The following is a 22,471-nucleotide window of genomic DNA, read 5'->3' on the forward strand; positions in this document are numbered from 1 at the left end:
CAAGTAAAATGATCATTGTGATGATTAAATAACAGCACCTATGGCCATTAAGGGCTTCTTTTTTATAATACAGTCAACTCAATTTTACAAGTCAACTCAAAGCTTTCTGTTGTGTGTTTGAGTTCTGTCATTGTCAGGTCTCACGCTAACAGGTTGGGTGAGATAACTGCTTTGCATTCAATTTGTCCAGACAGTGTGTAATCAACAGAACACTTTCATGTTCTCATGCTAACAGGTTGGGTGACCTGCATTCTGTATAGGATGTACCAGAAGCGACTCATGTGGGAGGAGAAACAGAATATAAATTTACACCTGTAAATATTTTCATTTACATGTAAAGTGTTTCGGAATTTCAGCTCGCTTGACCATTCAGGAGAGACAAAGAAAAACTCAGAGACACTGATGACTTACTTTGAAGTAGTTTATACAAACTTGCAAGGAGAAACAACATAACAACACACCTGTCTGCACAGTGTGATGCCATGTGAATCCTTTCGAGTCTCTGCAATGTTCAGATTATATCTACAGCTCAGAAAGCATCCCTCCCATATATTATCTAATTAAACTCCCCTTTTCCAACGTTTGTGGTACCATGTGTCACTTGGGCCAGCAAATGAAGAATAGAACAAGGAAAAACAGGGTGACCATCGCGGTGGAGCCACAAGCCAGACACTGCATTTTGTGTACAACCTTTACGAACCCATACATTTTTCTCGTGAGTCAGTGGAGATAGTAGCCATTCTGTCCTTGGCTAGTGTGAAGGCTCTGATAAGAGCAAATAACTCTGTAGCTTTTGCCGAGGTGCCATGAGGAAGAGTCCAAGCTTCAATCACTTCCCAGTCACTCACTACAGCATATCCAGTCAGACGGACGAGAGGATCAGTGTACAAGATCAGATCAGAATTCAGTATGGGTGTCTGCATTAAATCTGGTCTGGGAGATGTGCTGGTTTCAATCACTAGATCATAGTTGTGTTAAGCTTCAAACTCTATGTGAGGGAGAAATGTGACTAGATTTAGAGGTGGTGAGCATTTTACAGTTATGTGTGGGCTTGATAAAATGATCGCTTCATAACCTGAACGACATGCAGCTGTCATGTGTTGTGTAGTGGAAGTGTTCAAAATGTGTAGCACTGAATTTGGAACATGTACAACACAGTCACTAGCCAGTACATCAGGAACAGATTTATCTATCATGATTGGAACAGCAGCCACCAACCTGAAACACCCTGGCATTCCCAAGGCAACAGGAGAATGCTTTGACAAGTAGTATGCGACAGGACGGTAAAACGACCCATGATTCAGGCAAAACAGTCACTCTCACAGACATGGAGGTGAATTTCTGTGCAAGTCAGGAAGACCTGAAGCTGGGGCAACCTTAAGAGCGGGCCTTCAGATCCTGGAAAGCAGTGTGCCTGTTTACATTCCACTGCACAACAGAGGGGGAGTCTTGTGGCTGCACCTGACACAGAGTCTATCGCAGCGTACTCACAAATTCAATGATGACAGTAGTTAGTCATGCCAAGAAAAGAGAGGAGTTGCTTTTTTGTTCGTGGAGTGTTTATTAAGAAATAATCATGTGTGAAGAAATCATGATAGCTGGTTAAACATGTATATTATTCCACATCAGCTGATTTGATAAGCACCTAACAGTTGAAACGCTGTAATGTAAAACCTATGAGTGTGAAATGTTCAAGGAGGGGAACGTGCAGTCGGTGGGAGTTCAGATAAAGCTCAAGACTGTATATAAAGGAGTTGAACAACGATAAGTGATAGGAGCCATGGGGCCCATTGAAGACGGGGCTCTTAGTGACTGTAAGGAAAGCATTCTTTATTAGAACCCAGATAATTTTTTCATCGGCTTTTGTCTCATTTGATCTCGTGTTTTACTGCTGGCAATAAAGTGTTACCATACTCAGCTTTTAGGACTCCTGGAGTTGATTTTTATTGGTGACTTTTGAAACTCTTTTTGAATAAATAAAAGAATAAGAAGTTTTGACACAACATTTTGGCGACCAGGCAGGGATGAGATCGAGCCAACAGAGGGGTCTGCCAGAGGGAAGAAATCATTCTGTATTTCAGCACCACAGCCTCAAAAGTTTAAAAGGTAAGCAGATCCTTGAATATCTGCAAATTTGAATTGGTGACTGAATGCACGTTTGATTTCAACCGAAAGATAAAACCCCATAAAGGCTCACTCTTCCAAACCTAATCTGATATTAGATGGAAAAAACTAATGTTATATCTCCATAAAGAGGAGAAACTGGGGTCCCAGAATAACCTGAATACGGACCAGGTTGATGATCAGGTCTGCTGGGGTTGCGGCAAAAAGGAACATCGCCAAAGAGACTGCCCAACAAACCCAAGGGTAGGACTACTGAGGGAGTGACAATAGGACTTCCTAAAGGAGCCTAAGGGGGAGCACATGCCACCAGTGGTTTCCATCCAAGGGCCCTCAGCATCAGAATTAAAAAGGAGATGGGAGACCTGGAAAAATTAGACTGTGAGACAATTGGGAGCTACATATGAACCACAAATGCCACTATATTGTACCATGATGCAGACACACAGAGTGCTGGGAAGAACTGATCAACAAAAACATTTTATTTATTTTTTTATCAAATTTTTATTGATGCATTATATGTGTAGATTCCATAAAAGTACAAGTTTGAAATTTAAAACATCACAGAATCTTACATCTTACAGAAACAGAAACATATACAGAACAAAAAGCCCTCCCCCAGCCCATGGCGACCCCCTAACCAACCCCTGCCCCTGACCTCTCAACCTGTCAAGAAAATAAAAAGTAAAATAGAAGAAAATAAAAATATACATATATGTGTGTATATATACATACATACACACAAACATACATACCCATATGCATATACATACATATACACACCCATACAGGTGAATAAATTAATATAATTCAAACATAGAAAGAAGAAGAAGAAGGAAAATGATAAATGTAATAATCACGTTAACGCTGCACTCTTTACTTGATCAGATTGTAAGCTACATCCCATGCTTTTAGGGTTTTCATACTTGCTCCATGCACCCTAGCCACAGATCTCTCCATCATAACTATGTCCAGAAATGAGTTGGCCCACCGCTGCCAAGACAGTGTGTGAGGAGGTTGCCAACGCAAGGCCAACATTTTCTTTGCTGCAGTGAGACCAGCCCATAATATACGCATCTGCTGTAGAGATAATTCTAGTCTAGAGTCATCGTTAAGTAAAAGTAAGGTCGGTGTACAATAGTTACTTCAAGCATGAAGCATGAGAACATAGTTACTTCAAGCATGTCACTTAAAGTGGAACATAAGTGTCTCCAAAAGGCATATACGTCGGGACATTCCCAAAACATATGTAAAAATGACCCTGGAACATTAAGTGTACATAAGTCACAGTTAGGAGATGGGATGATTTTCATGGCATGGCGTTTTCTTGGAGTGAGATACATCCTATGTATAAATTTAAAATGAATTAGTTGGAGATTAGGGTTTTTGGGAGTATCCTGTAGGTTTTCCCATACTGTGTCCCAGCAAATCTCTTCCTCATCTGTAAAGGGAATATCCCTACTCCAAACAGTTTCTACTGCTAGTGGGACACGAGGTTGAGAGATAAATTTGTAAACTTTAGAAACCATCCCACGTGTTTGCTTTTGTGCAGCAAACAATCTATGCAATGGATGTGTTAAAAGAGGTACGCCCCATGGGACACCATATGCCTTCGTGGCAGATCTCAATTGCAAGTAAAAGAAAAATGATGTGCCTGGTAAATCATATTCAGTTCTTAGATCATTAAAAGCTCTTAGACCATCGTCGTCATACAAGTCTCCAAGAGTATTAACTCCTCTGCCCGCCCATTGTGGAAAGGAAAATGGTGTATTGCCAATAAGAAGAGAAAAATTATTAAACACAGGGGAATGGTTATGCCACTTGAGATCTACTCCAACATGTTTCATTACAGAGCGGCAAGTCATCAGCAAAAAAGAAATCAGAGGGCCCAGACATTTATTAACTTTTTTAGATGGTATGTTGGAGTACAACAGGTCTTGTAGTCTATGAGGTTGTGAAAGGTTTTCTTCAATTTGTCTCCAGGATACAGAAGCATTGGGATCAAACCATACAGATAAGGGGCAAAGAACAAAGGACCAGAAAAACACCTTGAAGTTAGGTAGAGCTAATCCCCCCTGCGTCCTATCTTGCTGAAGAGTTCTTAACTTCAAGTGCGGTCTTTTCCCATTCCATACAAATTTAGATATGCGCAAATGTAATTTTTCCCAATACCCCTTTGGAGGTGCAAGAGGAACCATAGAAGAATAGAAGTTTATGCGAGGAAGTACGTCCATTTTTACAATAGATATGCGAGCTTGCAAAGAACTTGGAAGCTTTGACCAACGTTCGAAGTCCTTCTCAACTTGATTATATATGCCTTGAAAGTTTTTTGTTGCTATAGAGGATGTAGAAGGGAATATGTCAACCCCGAGATACCTAAAATGCCTTACTACTGGGATGTTAGAGGGCAGGGGTGTAGATGATATGGCTGAATTTAAGTGCATTAATGAGGATTTAGTCCAATTGATCTTTTAACCAGATAGGGAGCTGAACAAATCGAAAGTAGATAGTAAGTGTGGTATTGAGGACCCTGCGTCACCAACATAAAGTAAAATATCATCGGCATACAATGATATTCTGTGTTCTGTATTACAGAAAGTAATAGGAAGTACAGAGGGATGCTGTCTAATTTTCTGGGCCAGTGCTTCTAGAGAGAGAGCGAAAATTAATGGGGACAAGGGACAACCCTGTCGAGTGCCCCTTAATATAGGAAACTGGGTAGAGCAAATATTGCCTGTATAAACCATTGCAGAAGGGTTGGCATACAAGACCTTGATCATTTTAATGAATTCAGAACCTAACCCAAATGTGTCCAAAGCAGCCCACAGATAGTCCCATTCCAGTCTGTCGAAGGCTTTTTCAGCGTCTAACGACAGGACAGAACAGGGAGAATCAATTGTACTTGACGCATCAATGATGTGTAGAAGGCGGCGCACATTGTCAGATGCTAATTGTGTCTTAATAAATCCAGTTTGGTCGTTGTGTATTAGTTTCGTCAGGTAAATTTCTAGGCGAGTAGCAAGCAGCTTAGCAAAGAGTTTAACATCCCCATTGAGAAGGGATAGGGGCCTATAGTTACTGCATTGGGAAGGATCTTTGTTAGGTTTAGGCAGTACTGTGATTAAAGCAGTATTAGCCCCCAAGCTGAATGTGCCTTCATTAATGGCAGTGTTAATCATATCCAGCAGTGGTGGGCCAAGTATGTCCCAAAAAGTAAGATATAATTCTGGGGGAATACCATCCCAGCCTGGGGATTTGCCCTTCTTCATATGTACAAGAGCTTCTCTTAACTCCTCTAAGGAGATGGAGGAACTTAGTTTTTCTGCTTCCTCTCTGGAGAGAGAAGGCAAATCCAGACCATGAAAAAAGGTCTGACAAGTGCTTGGGTCTAATGTTACTTCAAATTTATAAAGCTCTGAATAGAATGTTTTAAATGCTGAATTAATTTCACCAGGTTCAGTGAAAGTGCGATGGGGTGATTTAATAGCCAAAATGTTAGAATGTTTTTCATTTTGTTTTGGTCTCAGAGCTAAAAGGTGGCCTGGTCTAGGACCATTGAAATAATAAGTTCTCCTGGTTCTATGCATCAAGAACTCTGCCCTCTGCCTCAGTAGGGAGTTTAACTCAGTCCTTGTTGCAGATATTTTACCTAATAAAACATCAGTTTGTGTGCTTTGTTGTTTGGCCTCAAGTTGCGAAAGGGTATCCTCCAATTCAGTTATTTTGATTAGTCTGTTTTTTTTTAAGATGAGATGAGAATGAGATTGATGAATCTCTTATTGAGCCCTTAATGGCATCCCATAAGATTCTGGGGTCACCTACAGATCCCGCATTAATTTCAATAAAAGTTGTTAGGGCATTGCGAAAGAAGGCACAGAAATCTTCGTTTTTGAGGAGCGTGGTGTTGAAGCGCCAGCGTGGTGCCCTGGGAGGAGCGCCCAGAAGTGTAAGATAAGATGAGACTATACTGTGGTCTGATAATGCACAAGGTATAATTGTACTTTTATGTATTTCGGAGAAAGAAGTAGGTGAAGCTAATAAATAATCTATCCTGGAGTAGGTCTTATGTCTGGCTGAGTAGAAAGTGTACTGTTTGAAAGTGGGATTAACTGTACGGTATATGTCTACTAGATTAAGAGATGACAAAAAGTCCTGCAGTTCCCTAGAAGCACATAATTGTGTGGAGGTGGAGTATTGAGAAGATTTATCTAATACTACATTAATGCAGGCATTCATATCTGCTCCTATGATTAGTGAGAAATCATGGAGGTGTCACAACACTGTAGTAACATTGGAGAAGAAATCTGGTTCATATTGAGATGGAGCATAAATAGAGATAAATGCAAATTTGCGTCCTGAAATAACAGTTTTGATGTATGCAACCCTGCCATCTTCGCTGCCAAAAGTATCCAATATATTTAATGAGAGATTGCGTTTAAGTACTATTAATGAACCCCTAGTTTTGGAGTTTAGGGATGCAGAGGCTGCGACATAGTAGTGCTTGTTTGCAAAGCGATGGGAATCTGCAGTTCTTAAATGGGATTCTTGTATGAAAGCAATATCCACAAGTTGCCTACGTAGGAAATCTAAGCAAGCAGTTCGTTTAATTTGGCCGTTAAGCCCATTAACATTCCAGCTTATGATATGTAAATTAGCCATGTTTAACTATATCAGAAAATAAGACATAGCATATGGGACTGGAAATAGAAAGACATAGTAATAATAAAATACAATATGTCAAGCAGTGCAACAGTGCAAGTGTAAATAATCCAGTAAGTAGAGAAGGAGAGATAGAGACCCATACCCACCCTAATAACCCCGTCGCCATAAACCCAGTCCTCTCCAAAGAACAGGAGAGAGCATTAAAACACACACACCAAACCTTATCAGAACTATAACAAACCCCCCTATTAGAAACCACTCCTAGGTGTAGTGTACATGTATCCCTAAACGTTGGACCCGTAATCCCTGAGTAGAGCAACATCCCCACCTGCTCGCAGTCCACTCCCCATTATCGATATCTTATCAGATACCGCAGTATATAAAAGAAAAAATGAATATTTTGGTCAATAAGCAATGTAAAAGCATAGGCCTAACGAAAAATTGTTATGAAAATGAAAGAAACACAAGAAAATAAGAGCATGTTTTCGCCATGTCAACTCACTAGATGAACACAATATTCCGGCTCATGGCATTAGTCAGTACAGCCTCAATTTACCATATGGCAGTTATGTAGCAGCCTAAGTAAACATTTATTGAATGGAAAAAAAAAAAAAAATACCTTGCTTTTAATGAAGAACGAAAGATAAATAATGTTCTTAGTCAGCATTGAGAGACCCCATGAAATCTTTAGCCTCTTCTGGAACACTGAAGAAGTGGCTGGTCCCTCCACGCGTTGCTTTCAGGCTCGCAGGATAGAGGAGAAAAGTGCGGAAGCCAAGTCTCTGAAGAGCATCCATCGAGTCGGAAAAGGCCAGCCTGCGTCTGAAGGTCCGTGTACTGTAATCTGGAGCAAAGCGAATAGCCGTCCCGTCCACCTCCACTGTAGTCTTCCTTGCAGTGCCCAGGATTCTGTCTCTATCGGTGAAACGTAGCAACTTCAACAGAAGGGTGTGAGATGTAGGTTTGCTGTTAGCATCCAACTTTTCCGCGCCAACCCGATGTGCACGCATTATCTCAACTGAGCCCAGCTCTGGGAACCACTTTGGGATGGCGCTGGATAGATAAGCAAGCGGATTTGACGTCTCTGTGCTTTCGGGGATCCCGTGTACACGCACATTGTCTCTGCATGATCTGTCTTCCATGTCGGTTAGCTTATCTTCCAGGCTGGTGCACAGTGCTGTTAGCTTGCTCACCTTGGCAGAGAGGTGGCTATCCAATGCAGACAGCTGGGTTTCATTCGTCTCCACACACTCCATACACCGTGCACTATCAGCTCGCATGGTCAGCATTTCACTCCTAAATTCTGCCATTTGCTCAGCCACCATAGCTTGCGTTTTCGCTGAGAGTTGAGCCACCACATCCTCCACGAATTTAGGGATCGCCTCCTTCATAGCTTTTGCGACCGCTAGCTTAACAGCTAGCTCAACAAGCTCAGCTAGCTCTTCATTGTCGACCAAACGCGAATTTGCCTGCTTAGAACCAGTCTTCTTCGATGAAGTCACCATAATTGAGAGTTGAATACGTTTAGATAAACTAAACAATTGACCAAAAGGTAAAATATGCGGTTAAAATGTTATAATATTGGGGGGATCTGCAGAGCTGTAGTGAGAAACTACCGCATCCCTCACGACGATCACGTGACTCCAACAAAAACATTTTATATGGTCAACCTGAACTTATACATAGGACCGCAAGAATCCGCAGTGGCAGTGACCCTGTCAATTGAACTGCAACCATGGTCCCAGGTCACAAATCACGTCGCCTTGGACCCATGATGAAGTCAGTATCACAAATGCAGCAATGGCTGCCAGCACAAAATACGTATACAATATATGAGAATATATCATTCAGGACATGTGATGAAAACTGTTAGTGAATAATCATCCTCCCACGCAGATTATGGCATTGATGAAACAGGCTCAAACATATATCACAGGCAGTATGGTCACAGCGCAAAACAGATGTGCCTTGTGAGGTCAGCAAAACCCATCCAAATCAAAACTTGGATTGTGCTGCCTTATCAGGGACACTATCCTCTAAGACAACAAGCTGTAGACGGTATCAGGCCAACAATTGAAGGCCTGATAAAGGCAGGAGTACTCATGAAGACTTGCGGTCCCAGCAATACACCAATCTTTCCAATAAAAAAGCCACACTCAGATGATTATCGATAAGTACGTGATCTGCAACCTATCAACTCCATTGTGGATGTTGAAAGACCCATTATCCCAGATCCACGTACACTACTGTCAAACATCCCACCATCAGCTCAATGGTATACAGTGATTAATTAGCCTTCCGCATTTTTCAGAGTCTCATAATGTGCACGTCTCTGATCAATTTGAAACTAGTAGCAAAAACAAAACAAGAACAATGGATGGAATGTGCACTTGCAATGGTAATATCTGCAGCAGAACAGAAGAAAATACCCGTGGACACAGTGATAGAAATCACATATGTAAAATCAGCTACGCATAACCAAGCACTGATCACAAACCTAAACAATGAATGGTAGCACGTAGCTTACACAACAAATCTCTTCCCTTAAAATTTAAAAGAACAGTTTTCTGTAATTTCAGTTTTTTTCCTCTTCATTTAATTATTCAAAGGTGCAACTCTATCAGAAGAGAACGATCTTCATTGTCTGATTTGTTATGCCTAAACATACAAAATATAATTATTCATTTCATTCATGACTGAAAAAACTGTACAAACAAACTAGTAAGTTTACGTACTTGTTGTGACAGTACTTTTACAATTATGCAGAAATATGACGTAGTTTTTACCCTCTGATGATGTAATGTGGCACTGCGAGGCCACCGTACTCCCAAAAAATACAGTGAGTGGACACAACTTTTTTTTCAGCTTTATTGTCTTATCCTTTACATTTATCTGTGAAGCAAGCCTCAAATCAAAAGTATCTGTGATTTTAAAAGGGGCTTTGCGTAAGTTATTTATACATGTTAATTGCTCAAAATTGTCACACATGCCCCTCTAAATGATCAAAAACTTTTAAATCAACAATAGCAGTACACAACTTAATGTCAGAGAATCTTGATTGTTACTTGATTATAATCGACAACTGACATGATCACGTGACTAATGTCTTAATCATTACATAATCACAGCCCCATTATGCTTTTTACGATTGCATCAATCACCTTACGATACGTAGAGTACATGCCGTTCACATTTCATAGCATAAGCATTGGTTTTACAGTAGTATTATTCACCTGGTTGTACATACACTCAGTTGCCAGGTTATGAGGTTTACTCATAAATCAATTTATTTCAAAAAAGGAAGGCCAAATATTAATAAACAACTCTCTGTCTAACAATAAAACACATAAACAACAGCCCCGTGCATAGAAACCGTGAAGGGTAACTCCACCAATTTTACACATTAAAGTGTTTTTGCAGGGTCTTGGGGTGGAACCTGAATGTGTGGAAAAGTATCATGGAGCTGTTTGTGGCTCCTGAGGAAGCTGACAGTAATCTGAAAAGTTGCCTCCAGTGATGCCTCTCAGTGGTTGAGTTGCATTGTTGGTGTGGAATAGCAGTCTATTAACCATATGTACAAAGTGGCCACTTTCCTCTGACATCCCACTGACAACCAAATTCTAGCTAAAGTTACTGTTCGACGCAACTGTTTTGTAGTGATATAATAACAAAAGGTGAAAATTAATTCAGAATTACCAACGCAAGTCTCAGAGACATTTGTCAAAACCTGGAGGTGAAACACAAAGGGTATAATAATGAATCTGTAATGTTAGCTAGGAAGTTGTTTAATGCCGACATCTACTAAAGCATAACAAAATATGTTGTTTTACCTTGAAATATTTCTGAATCTGCCTTCAGATATTTACTATCCTTTATCTATCAGTTGCTGATCAACTGGGAGGCTGTAAAATAATAACAATTTGCCAGATTACCTATGCTTGTTTCCCAAGCTTTGTGGCCTCATTATGGGCGGTTTTAAAACAAATGATTCAAACTAAACCAGAATCAGAGATCACCTTTTTAATTATGTACATTCTTCTTCATTTTCAAATCCTGGTTCTTACATTACCCACAATGCAACTTGAGACTGAGTGACATCACTGGAGGAAATGTATCAGATTACAGGCAGCTTCTTCTGGTGCCACAGAAGGACTTATACTACTCTTCAAAAAACGTAAACACATGGTTATGTGTGAAACTGGTGGAGTTACACAATTTAATGCTTTGCCATAGTACACTTTCATCTCCAGCAAACTAATTCATAGGGTTTATTGCAGTGCTTTTGTATAAGACTGCATTATTTAAAGCTACGTGTACCTAATAAACTGGCAACTGAGTATGTATTTGATTTTCCAAAGTCAAGAGAGCTTCTAAACGTAAGTCTTGCAACATTAATTTGTCGACATTCAGTTGATTCCCATCTCAAATGGTAAATTGAGCCCAAGGATCGTGATTCCAATGCAAAGAAGAAAAGACTGAACAGCTTTGGTAGAGAAAGACCCAACAGATGCTGCTGTCGGAGTCTGTGAGGGGGCTTGTGAGGGGGCTTGTGAGGGGGCTTGAGAGGGGGCTTGTGAGCTGTTGATGGAAGTTTGCCGGACACTGTAGGAACAGGTCCCAACATTACCCACTCCATCAACAATCAGCAGCTCCACATCAGGAGAACAGCAAGATGCAGTGTAGGACACCAGCGTTATGCTCTCATTGCCAGCGGCCAGGCTGGTGTTCATGGTGCCATTGCCCTGTCTGAGGCTAACACGGTCGATACCTGTCCCGTTAGCCCCATCAGTCACTTGAACTGAGAGCTTCCATGTGGACAAGCTACAGTTTTCAGTGCAGTTAGACTGCAGGCTGGGCAGCTTACACAGCGGCTCAGTGAAATCAGTCACCTACAGTATGAGGAGAAGAATAAGTCAGAAAACAAAAAGCTAGAATTATTATTCACTGCCTTCACATTTCAACTGGAGACTTACCGTTTTAAGGACAGCGAGACGCAGCACAAGGTAGTTAGTGTCTGCTCCACCTGGAGATTCGGCCTCAATAGTCAGGGTGACGTCAGTACCAGACGTAGTGTTAACAGGTGCTGTGAGGTTCACTGTACTGTTAGCACTACCTCCAGTGCCCAGGACTAAACTGGATGGGAAGGCTGAAGTAAACCCTCTGTCATTAGTAGCTTGGATAGTGAAGTTTCCTCCTGCACCGCTGGTCTTCACAGAGAAGGGAACTGATAATGTTTCTCCTGGTGCAAAGACGCCATTTGTATCATCCTCAAATGGAAGGAAGACGGGAGAACAATTAATTTTTTTACCTACCTGCTGCAAGAGCAAATTTTTCTCGCCTACTCAGTCGTAATAAAAAATAATTATCTAGCATTTTTTTTTAACTGTAGCTAGACTTGCTCAAAAGGCTGCCATCTCTTAGCTGTGTACCTTTTATTATAAATAGACTGTGCTTGTGAAAAGGTATTTTTCAGTGGAGTTCTTCCTTATTCAAATACAGGATCTAAGGAGAGAGGGAGTGTCGCTGTACAGATTGATAAGCCACCTGAGGAAATGAAATTTCTGATTTTGTGCCACTTAAATAAAATTGACTTGACCTGACTAGAAAGCGCAACCAAATCATTACCCCTGATGATAATTAATTAAAATAAAGCACTACAAATGGTGTTAGTGTACTGGTAGCAATCATATATTCATACTTGACTTGAAAGGGCACCCAATTTTAAAAGTCATATCTGGTTTTTAGATGAAGTTTTACTTACAACAGTAACAGTCAAAGTCGAGGCTTTGATGCTGCTGGTTGACTGCCTCTGAAAGGTCCCCGAGGATCTGGAGGAACTGTTGCTGTTCTGCCCCTTCATGAGCACAACAAACTGCTCTGATGGTACCCCGTTAAACACCACCAAGTAGTCTCCTCCACCTATAGCTGTCACATTGCCATTGACATTTCCTGACCCTGATGATTCAACCAGAATGACTTCTGTCACCGTGGCGGAGGTACTCCCGGTGACCGTCAATAACAGAGTACCATTAGAACCTTCAGAAAAAAAGTGAGAATGGGCTGAAATATACTGAAGTTAATCAAATGTCAAATGCCTGGCGCAAAGTCTGTTTCCTTTACCAGCTCTGGGACGATTGTCTATGACATCAAAACCTCCAAATAGGCCTTCGGATACTTCCAGAAAATCAAACAGGAAATCAATGGAACTCTCACCTGCAAAAAACCAAAAGTCACAAGAAAGGACAATCAACCAATGAGGGTACATGCTGAACATAAACATCAGCTTGATCATTACTACATCTGGAGGGACATCAGTATCTCTCATGTGATTCATCAACGTTATCATGGAAATCTCACCTACGACCTTCAAAGTGTAGGGACTTGTTGACACCATTTTCATCTGCCACAGTCCCACTTCTGTTTTTAGCTTCAGAGTCTTGAAATTCCCCACTGTCTGGGATGCAGTGATCAATGATCCTGTTGTGTTGGTGCTTTGCTGAGAGACACCTGATTGCAAAATCAGTCAAAAAATTAGGCACACTGGTTAAAAGACTGAGAGTTAAACTAACTTCCATTCTTTTTTTAACAATTAAACATTTTATGAGATCAGTTGTAAATTAGTAGCATGCATTATTGCAACTGTACTTAAGTGTGACACTGAGTACTACCACCAGATGGTGCCAAAGTCAGTAAATTCCAAAGCTTCCATAAAATGGCTTCAAAATACCTATTAATGGTTATTGGCCATGACACAATTAAAATATTTTAAAAGATTTAATCTCCAAAAGCAGTATCACCTGATGGACTGATGAGAGTAAAGGTGACTGATCTCCCAGTGATGTAAACTGTGAGGTTTTTTACTGACTCATCAACTGTGAAGGTGAAATTGTCAGCCTTTCCTGGACTCCTAGCTGCCTGCAGGAGGGTCACCTAGAGGGTTAAATGAAACTGGTGACACAACTGAATATCTGAAACAAGTAGAAATGTCAGTAATTGGCAGTGAGAGCATTACTTAATACCAGAGAGGAGCTGGATGACTCTGTAATGATGCTGACGGCCTCAGGGAGCTCACTCTTTGTGACTTCAATAGTCTGACCTCCTGAAGTCTGAGCCAGGTCTCTGTAAAGCTGGGCATCTGATGTCGCCAACCGACTCTGTTGTTGTTGATCGTTACCAATCTGTCTTCTACGACGAAATAGCCCTCCACCTGTAATCATGAAGTTCACCTGAAAAGAAATCAATTGAATACAACATAGAGTTCACTATGTAGTTTTTGGGAATAAATTTGCTTGGATTAGATTGGATAAAGTTGGAAAGATGACATGTCTGTTTTTTTAACACTGATTCTAAGAAAACTCACCACTGTCTTGGTGCGCTCTATGAGTGCAATCACTGTGCTTCTCAGGTGACTGTCTTTAGCAGCTGCATCCGTGAAGAGGAAGATCTCAGAATTAGGAGGAGCACCAGTTAAAGCCAGCTATGAGAGGAAGAGACGATCAAAATTATCCATTAGTTTGACTTAACTTTTTTCACATCATTTCATTTTGCAGAGGCTGATTTTGACGTGGCATCAAAGACATCACTGCACCTGCAGCCCTGATAGACTCATTTCAGGAGCATCTCCTCCACCAGTTGCTGATAGTGAATTTATAGCGTTCTTGAATTTGTTTGGGTCTGTAGTCCTCGTCAGCGGCCCAAAATCTGAGGTTCAAGTGTAGAGAAAACCATTGTATTTCTCACGTTGTGCTTGTGCTTTCCAAGTGATTTAGAGACACTGATTTTTTGTGCACATTATTAGAGCAATCATAATTGTCCAACAAGTTTTTAGCACATCAGTCAGCATACAACAATGTGCGGGTCATTTCAGTTAATTAAAGTTCAGAAGGCAAGCAGATAAAGAGCAAATTCATAAACTTCACAGCACAGATATCCATTTATTTCACTTAAGAGGAAAATAAGGATTAAAACTCTAGTTAGGGACTATTCATACTACCTGGATCATTGAAAGGTACAAGAATGTAAACTGAGGGCTCATCTTCTGTTCCCACTTTGCTGTTGATTATAGAGGAAGTGACAGTCCTCACTGCTGCAATGTCATCACTCATGCTTCCTGTTGTGTCGATCACAAAACAAAGAGCTTTACCGGAAATTCCCATCATCCTGAGGGGAGGACAGAGACAAATAAAACAGACATGAAATACATAAAAAAACATTTGCTTTGCCTCCTTCAGTACATAACTGAAACAGAATGCAGAATAGGTTTCTTACTGTAAGAAAGTTCTGTCACCAGCAGCCCCTCGAATGTCCTCCAGTAGCTCACTGGTTGCAGCTACCGCCATGTTTGCTGCTTCCGTATGGAGATGTCCATGCTCAGCAGTCATCTTGTCTTTGTTGATCCCACCTTTAGGTTCGATTTCTTTTGATTTATCAAAACGTGGCTGCATTTTCCTGTGCAAGGAGGGACAACATGTCAATGTGAGCTTTTTGAAACTAGCAACAGTTTTTTTTTAGCTGTAGAGCAGTGATTTATAAACGGTTTATTTACAAGCCTAAAGACAAAGTGACATTTTCTTAATAGTCTTTGTACTGTAAATTAAATCCAGTTCTTATGGTAGGCACTGGCAGGACATTTACCATCTGGTTTACTAGAACCAAAATATCCAGAGGTAAGAATCTTTTCCTGTTTGATATCCTCCAAAATGTTGTTCGTGCAGTCATCTCCATCACAGTTGCGACAGGTTTCTTTGCCTAAAGCTGTGGGAGATAAAATCCACCAGACATTTTGAGTCTTTTCAGAGTTTTGTTTTGAAAATTATCTCTTTAATCAAATTTCTCACTCTTTTGGTAACACAACCAAACACTGACATTGCGTGAGCTCTTTACCTGCTAGGTTACCAATGCTGGTCCCTGATCTGATCAGATTGGTATTTGGGAGAGTGTTTCCCAACTCCACCCAGTTACTGTGACTGTAGAAATCCTGTTGTTTGAAAAGAAGAACAAGGTAAATATCTGGAATAAGATATTTAATTGTTTTAATAGGACATTGAAAAATACATAAACTGCAGAGCATACACTGTAAAGTCTAATCATCCTTACTTAATGATAATAGATTTGATCTATAATGTTCTTAACAACATTAGAAAGTGCTGTACAAAAAAAACCTTTAAACAAGACCGAGTGCCATAAAAACAGTAAAGTAGAATAGAATTAGGCTTCTTTTTTCAAACGACCATGTAAACATAAATTAAAAATGTGTGCAATCCAAAAAAACTCCAACTGGAAAATCCATCCCCTTCCATTGCATACAAGTTACAACACCGATGCTGTTGCCAGTTTGTAGTAGCTAATGTTGCTAACGCTAGCTAGATATGCCGGCACATACTGTGCTGTAGAAATCAGGCATTCTACATCATTTTTTCACAAACGGGGAACTACCAAGACTTCTGATGCTACATGGTACAAACAGTGGTATACTATTGGCTGACAGACCTTGTTAGAAGCTGAAACTAAAGGCAAGAATTCTCACACAGAAATAAATGAAAGAATCTTGTTGGACCTGTCAAACATTGTGAAGTTACTGATTCACAATCATAACTATGGTCTTAAGAAAAAAAAATGTGTGTTGCACTTTTCTACAAGCTCTGTACATGTATTTAGAAAAAGAGAGATTTGTCTACATGGAAATTTTAGCAAAATGACATTCAAGTGCTTAAAACAGGCGTCATTCATTAATGATAAATAAACAATCTTAAAGTGTTTTTTTTTACAATCTTTGTGGAAGGGGCACATTTTAGAAGAACCCAGCCCTCATAGTTTTCCTTTGCCTTCGCCTTCTTCTAGCTACACTTCAGTGCATCACAGCCTCACACTTGTGTCACATTAATTTTTCTTCTCTCGTCACTTAAATTTTTTGAAGTTAGCGTCACTCAAAAATAATGACTGAATTGTTTTATTTACCTTGATACCTGTAACTTGATAAAAAAATACATTTATATATTAAGGAGCAGTACCAGAATTGTACGGAGCCCTGGAGGTGACATCGATGTGTTTGTTTGTTTTTTTTTTACTTTTAAGATAGTGAGTGGCACTCGCGAGATAGCAAGTATTAAGTTGACATCTCCTCCATCATCATGTGTAGCATAATTACACAATGATAATAATTATAATAATAATAATGATAATAATAATACACTTATTAATTTTTATTAATCAATTAATACAAATTATGAGATGGTCTCAATCCATGATAATAGTCCTGCATTTAACCGACCACAACTGTTTAATTACATCAAAGGGCACATGAAGTTGCATCTTAACAGCGTAAAATTAATTTTAAAAAAAAATCTTTTTTATGGAAAAATAATGTTATGCTGCTGAATGATAACAGACAGTACCTGTAAAGGGTGTGTGATTTCTCCAAGTTTTTCTCTTGCTGCCTCAAAGTTCATTTCCTTGTTGCTGGCCTTCACTATTGCCAATCCTCCTGTGATGATTCTCCTTCCCTCTGCAAATTTTTCATTGTCAAAATGGTATTCGGGGTCAGAGACATGACGAGCGTCTACGAGACGATTCCTTCGTTGGATTAATTTGATGGTTTGGTGGAATCTCTTGGATGATTTTGGTGCTCGACAGGCAGCAGCAACGGACTCAACTGTAAAAGGCTGAGGCTGCACACACACACACACACACTTGCTGTAGTGTTACATCACATATATCAATAACTGATCCAAAATGTATAATTCATTCAGATTGAACACTTACAGGAAAACTGAAGTCTTTGCCATCAGCCAGGGCCAGAGCCCGACATGCCTGCAAGGTGGTATTTAAGATTGCTCTCTGGGTGATGTGTTCATGCTTTTTATTGGCTGCTTCACTGCGAAAAAAATCAATAATTAACTGAATACCAAAGTTAATTACAAACTCAAAACCAAGCTCAATTTCAAACCCATAAACTCCAGTCTGCATGAGCAGGAGACACAATGCCACCGAGCCAGCAGACATCGCTGCTCAACCTGTGTTTGTTTCAGTGCTGAAAGATGAAAATAACACAGCTTTAGTAAAGGTCACTGAGATCAGTCCTTACACAGGTCATTTATCTCAGTAAAAAAACATTTAACTGGTATTTTGACATCCTAAAGAATCAAAAACACAAATCAGTGACTAAATTGTTTTAAAAAAAAAAAGTTAAAACTAATTCCAAATATTCTTGAAAAAAAATCTGGTGGTGCAGAAATTCTTCTCATAAAAAAAAGAAAAAGAAAAAAATCTTACTTACATCAAATTGTATCTTTTTAACACGATAAAACGTTATTAGATGTAATAATACTGTATCAAAGGTCCTGATCTGACAGGTGACAACCTGATTTATAATGCTCCACATCTGAGGTGGAGTCACTCCTGTGCTGAACCTGTTGGACCTGTTGCACGTTGTAGTTATTTGTACTTGCCCTTATCTCAGTTTCGGACATGATTTAAAACTCTGATAACCCTGCGTTAAATGTTACAAAACTATGAACTGTGGCTAATTCTCTCTGTCAAAGTCTGCAGAAATGTAGACTTAGGAAGTGGTCAGAGAGGGCTCAGAATGTCTGCAAGTTATTGAACTTATGACCATAAATGGCTTCAGTTTATAATACAGTCAGTTCATCCGCACTTTTTTATATGGTCCGTGCAAATGTACTCCGAACAATATGCCAGAGGGAAACTGTATCATAAAACCAAAAGTAGTTGTTGGTTTGTCATTTTCACATCTCCACATTCATTATATTGAGAAACTGATATTGACTGATTGAGAAGCGAGGCACAAATCCTCCTGCTGTTTATTTGAGTTCTTTCACCTCATATCTCATGCTCAAGTTTTGCTTTCACTTTCCCAACAGAAAGCACAATGCACAATGTGACAGTTATCTCTGGAATGGGACACTTCTTTCATTCAAGGTTACTCAACCAACAAATCAATAGAAATAAACTTTTAGAAGTTTACACGTATGAGTATTCAATGTGATAGATAGAACAGTGTCAGCAGCTAAAAATCAACGAGATAATCAAAAATCCACTCAATGCAAATGTTTTACTGTCCTGTAGACTGCACCTTTGGTTCACCAGTAGGGAAAACAAACTATACACATCGGTGGGTGTTTGAATGCTGTAGGCCAGTAAAATGTATATTTAGATAAACTTTATGTCATTCTGATGCATTGATCAATAACGGCTATCCCTGGATACCAGAGCTTGTTTTCTCAAGTAAACAGGAAAGACTGATTTTCAAGTAAATTAATCATTGTGATGATTGACTAACGGCACCTATGGCCATTAAGGGCTTCTTTTCGCAATACAATTAACTCATTTTTACAAGTCAGCTCAAAGCTTTCGGTTGTGTGTCTGAGCTCTGTCATTGTCAGGTCTCATGCTGACAGGTTGGGTGAGATAACTGCTTTGCATTCAGTTTTTCCAGACAGTGTGTAATCAGCAGAACACCTTCATGTTCTCATGCCAACAGGTTGGGTGACGTGCATTCTTGGCCCAGTTTCCTGACAGCAGGAGCCGATGTACAGGAAGTGACTCATGTGGGAGGATATACAGAATATAAATCTACACTTGTGAATATTTTCATTTAAATGTAAAGTGTTTCGGAATTTCGGCTCGCTTGACCATTCAGGAGAGAGAAAGAAAACTCAGAGACACCGATGACTTACTTTGAAGTAGTTTATATAAACTTGCAAGGAGGAACAACATGACAACACATCTGTCTGCACAGTGTGATGCCATGTGAATCCTTTCGAGTCTCTGCAATGTTCAGATTATATCTACAGCTCAGAAAGCATCCCTCCCATGTATGGTTAACAAAGAAAGGAAACCCTGTGTGATGCCTGGTGCAAACCATTGTGAATTAATTATCTAAATTAACTCCCCTTTTCCTACGTGTGTAGCACCATGTGTCTTTTGGGCCAGCACATGGAGGATAGAACAAGGAAAAACAGGGCGACCATCAGGGTGGAGCCACAAGCCAGACACTGCATTTTGTACAACCTTCACGAACCCATACATTTTTCTCCTCATTATCAACACAATTTTGAAACACTGCGACATCATAAAAGGAGGGCAACAAAGTGGGTTGTGTTGGTTGTGGGGTGGCACATTGATGTACAACAGAGGTTAAGGACATGGCTGCTTGTTCAGCTGCAAAATCAGCTCACTCATTTCCAAGTGTAACAGAATCCGTTCCAGATGTGTGTGCTTTACATTTGACAATAGCAAGTTGTGCATGTAGCATGATAGCATCAAGCAAATGTTTAATAAAATCACGATGTTTAATATGCTTTCTGGAAGATGTCAAAAATCCTCTAATTTTTCAAATCTGTGCAAAATCTGATGATGCCGAGAAAACATTACGTGAGTCAGTGGAGATAGTAGCCACTCTGTCCTTGGCTAGTGTCCAGGCTCTGATAGGAGCAAACAACTCTGTAGCTTGTGCTGAGGTGCCATGAGGAAGCGTCCAAGCTTCAATCACTTCCCAGTCACTCACTACAGCATATCCAGTCAGACGGACGAGAGGATCAGTATACAAGATCAGATCAGAATTCGGTATTGGTGTCTGCATTAAATCTGGTCTGGGAGATGTGCTGGTTTCTATCACTAGATCATAGTTGACTGTGATTAGATTCAGAGGTGGTGAACATTTTACAAATATGAGTGGGCTTGATAAAATGATCGCTTCGTAACCTGAGCCACGTGCAGCTGTCATGTGTTGTGTAGTGGAAGTGTTCAAAATGTGTAGCACTGAATTTGGAACGTGTACAACACAGTCACTAGCCAGTACATCAGGAGCAGATTTATCTATCATGATTGGAACAGCAGCCACCAACCTGAGACACCCTGGCATTCCCAAGGCAACAGGAGAATGCCCATCGAAAATTTTTTCATAGGCTTTTGTCTCATTTGATCTCATGTCTTAATGCTGGCAATAAAGTGTTCCCATACTCAGCTTTGAGGACTCCTGGAATTGATTTTTATTGGTGACTTTTGAAACTCTGAAAACCCTTTTTGAACAAATAAAAGAACAATAAGTTTTGAAACAACATTTTGGCTACCAGGCAGGGATGAGATCAAGCCAACAGAGGGGTCTCCCAGAGGACAGGAATCAACCTGTATTTCAGCACCACAGCCTTCAAAGTTTAAAAGGTTAGCCAATCCTTGAATATCTGCAAATTTGAATTGGTGACTGAATGCAGGTTTGATTTCAACCGAAAGATAAAACCCCATAAAGGCTCACTCGTCCAAATCTAATCTGATATTAGATGGACAAACTAACATTATATCTCCATAAAGATGAGAAGCTGGGTTCCCAGAATCACCTGAATACAGACCAGGTTGATGATCAGGTTTGCTGGGGATGTTGCAAAAAGGAATATCGCCAAAGAGACGGCCCAACCAACCCAAGGGTAGGACTACTGAGGGAGTGACAATGGGGCTTCCTAAAGGAACCTAAGGGGGAGCACATGCCACCAGTGGTCTCCATGCAAACACAAGAGCTGATCCAATGGCCCTCAGCATCAGAATTAAAACGGAGATTGGAGCCCTGGAAAAATTAGACTTTGAGACGATTGGGAGCTCCATATGAACCACAAATGCCACTATATCGTACCATGATGCAGACACACAGAGTGCTGGGAAGAACTGATCAACAAAAACATTTTATATGGTCAACCTGAACATATTCATAGGACTGCAAGGATCCGCAGTGGCACTAACTCTTCCAATTGAACTGCAACCATGGTCCCAGGTCACAAATCACATCACTTTGGACCCATGATTAAGTCAGCATTACAAATGCAGCAATGGCTGCCAGCACAAAATAAGTACACAATATATGAAAATATATCATTGAGGACATATGATGAAAACTGTTAGTGAATAAAGTCCTCACAGGCAGATAATGGCATCGATGAAACAGGCTCAAACATATATCACAGGAAGTATGGTCACAGAGCAAAACAGATGTGTCTAGTGAGGTCAGCAAAACCCATGCAAATCAAAACTTGGATTGTGCTGCCTTATCAGGGACAATATCCTCTAAGACAACAAGCTGTAAACGGCATCAGGCCGACAATTGAAGGCCTGATGAAGGCAGGAGTACTCATGAAGACTTGTAGTCCCCGCAATACACCAATCTTTCCAATAAAAAAGCCACACTCAGATGATTATCTGAATCATCTGAAGTACATGATGTGCAACCTATCAACTCCATTGTGGATGTTGAAACGCCCATTATCCCAGATCCTTTCATTTCATTCAGTGTCTAGTAATGTGCACTTCTCTGATCAATTTGAAACTGGCAGCAAAAACAAAACAAGATCAATTGGTGGAACGTGCACTTGCAATGGTAATATCTGCGGCAGAACAGAAGACAATACCAGTTGACACAGTAATAGAAATCACATACATAAAATCAGCTACACATAACCAAGCACTGATCACTAACCTAAACAATGAATGGTAGCATGTAGCTTACACAACAAATCTCTTCCCGTAAAATTTAAAAGAACAGTTTTCTGTAATTTTCCTGCCTTCCTCTTCATTGAATTATTCAAAGGTGCAACTCTATCAGAAGAGATCAATCTTCCTTGTGTGATTTGTTATGCCTAAACATACAACATAAAATTATTCATTTTCATGACTGAATAAGCTG

General features: G+C 40.1%; 2 protein-coding genes across 2 annotated transcripts in view; both read right to left on the minus strand.

Moving 5' to 3' along the window:
- LOC115594656 (von Willebrand factor A domain-containing protein 7-like) overlaps positions 1 to 18,106 on the minus strand; it is a 29,799-nt gene extending 11,693 nt beyond the window's left edge. Inside the window, exon 1 of the mRNA XM_030438853.1 lies at positions 18,059 to 18,106. The gene's annotated coding sequence lies outside the window, so the exon portion shown is untranslated. The remainder of the gene's footprint in view (positions 1 to 18,058) is intronic.
- Positions 10,878 to 17,803, minus strand: LOC115594657 (von Willebrand factor A domain-containing protein 7-like). The gene is made up of 15 exons (XM_030438854.1): positions 17,545 to 17,803; positions 17,178 to 17,450; positions 15,667 to 15,760; positions 15,401 to 15,537; positions 15,052 to 15,221; positions 14,777 to 14,943; positions 14,372 to 14,484; positions 14,144 to 14,260; positions 13,803 to 14,009; positions 13,581 to 13,713; positions 13,141 to 13,290; positions 12,904 to 12,996; positions 12,545 to 12,819; positions 11,757 to 12,050; positions 10,878 to 11,672 (listed from the first exon to the last, which is right to left on the minus strand). Exons 1-15 carry the CDS (start codon positions 17,782 to 17,784, stop codon positions 11,190 to 11,192), a joined length of 2,946 nt encoding a protein of 981 aa, XP_030294714.1. The 5' UTR covers positions 17,785 to 17,803; the 3' UTR covers positions 10,878 to 11,189.
- Positions 18,107 to 22,471: the final 4,365 nt, after the last annotated feature.

Source organism: Sparus aurata, chromosome 13, assembly GCF_900880675.1.
Source record: "Sparus aurata chromosome 13, fSpaAur1.1, whole genome shotgun sequence".
NCBI classification, from domain to species: domain Eukaryota; kingdom Metazoa; phylum Chordata; class Actinopteri; order Spariformes; family Sparidae; genus Sparus; species Sparus aurata.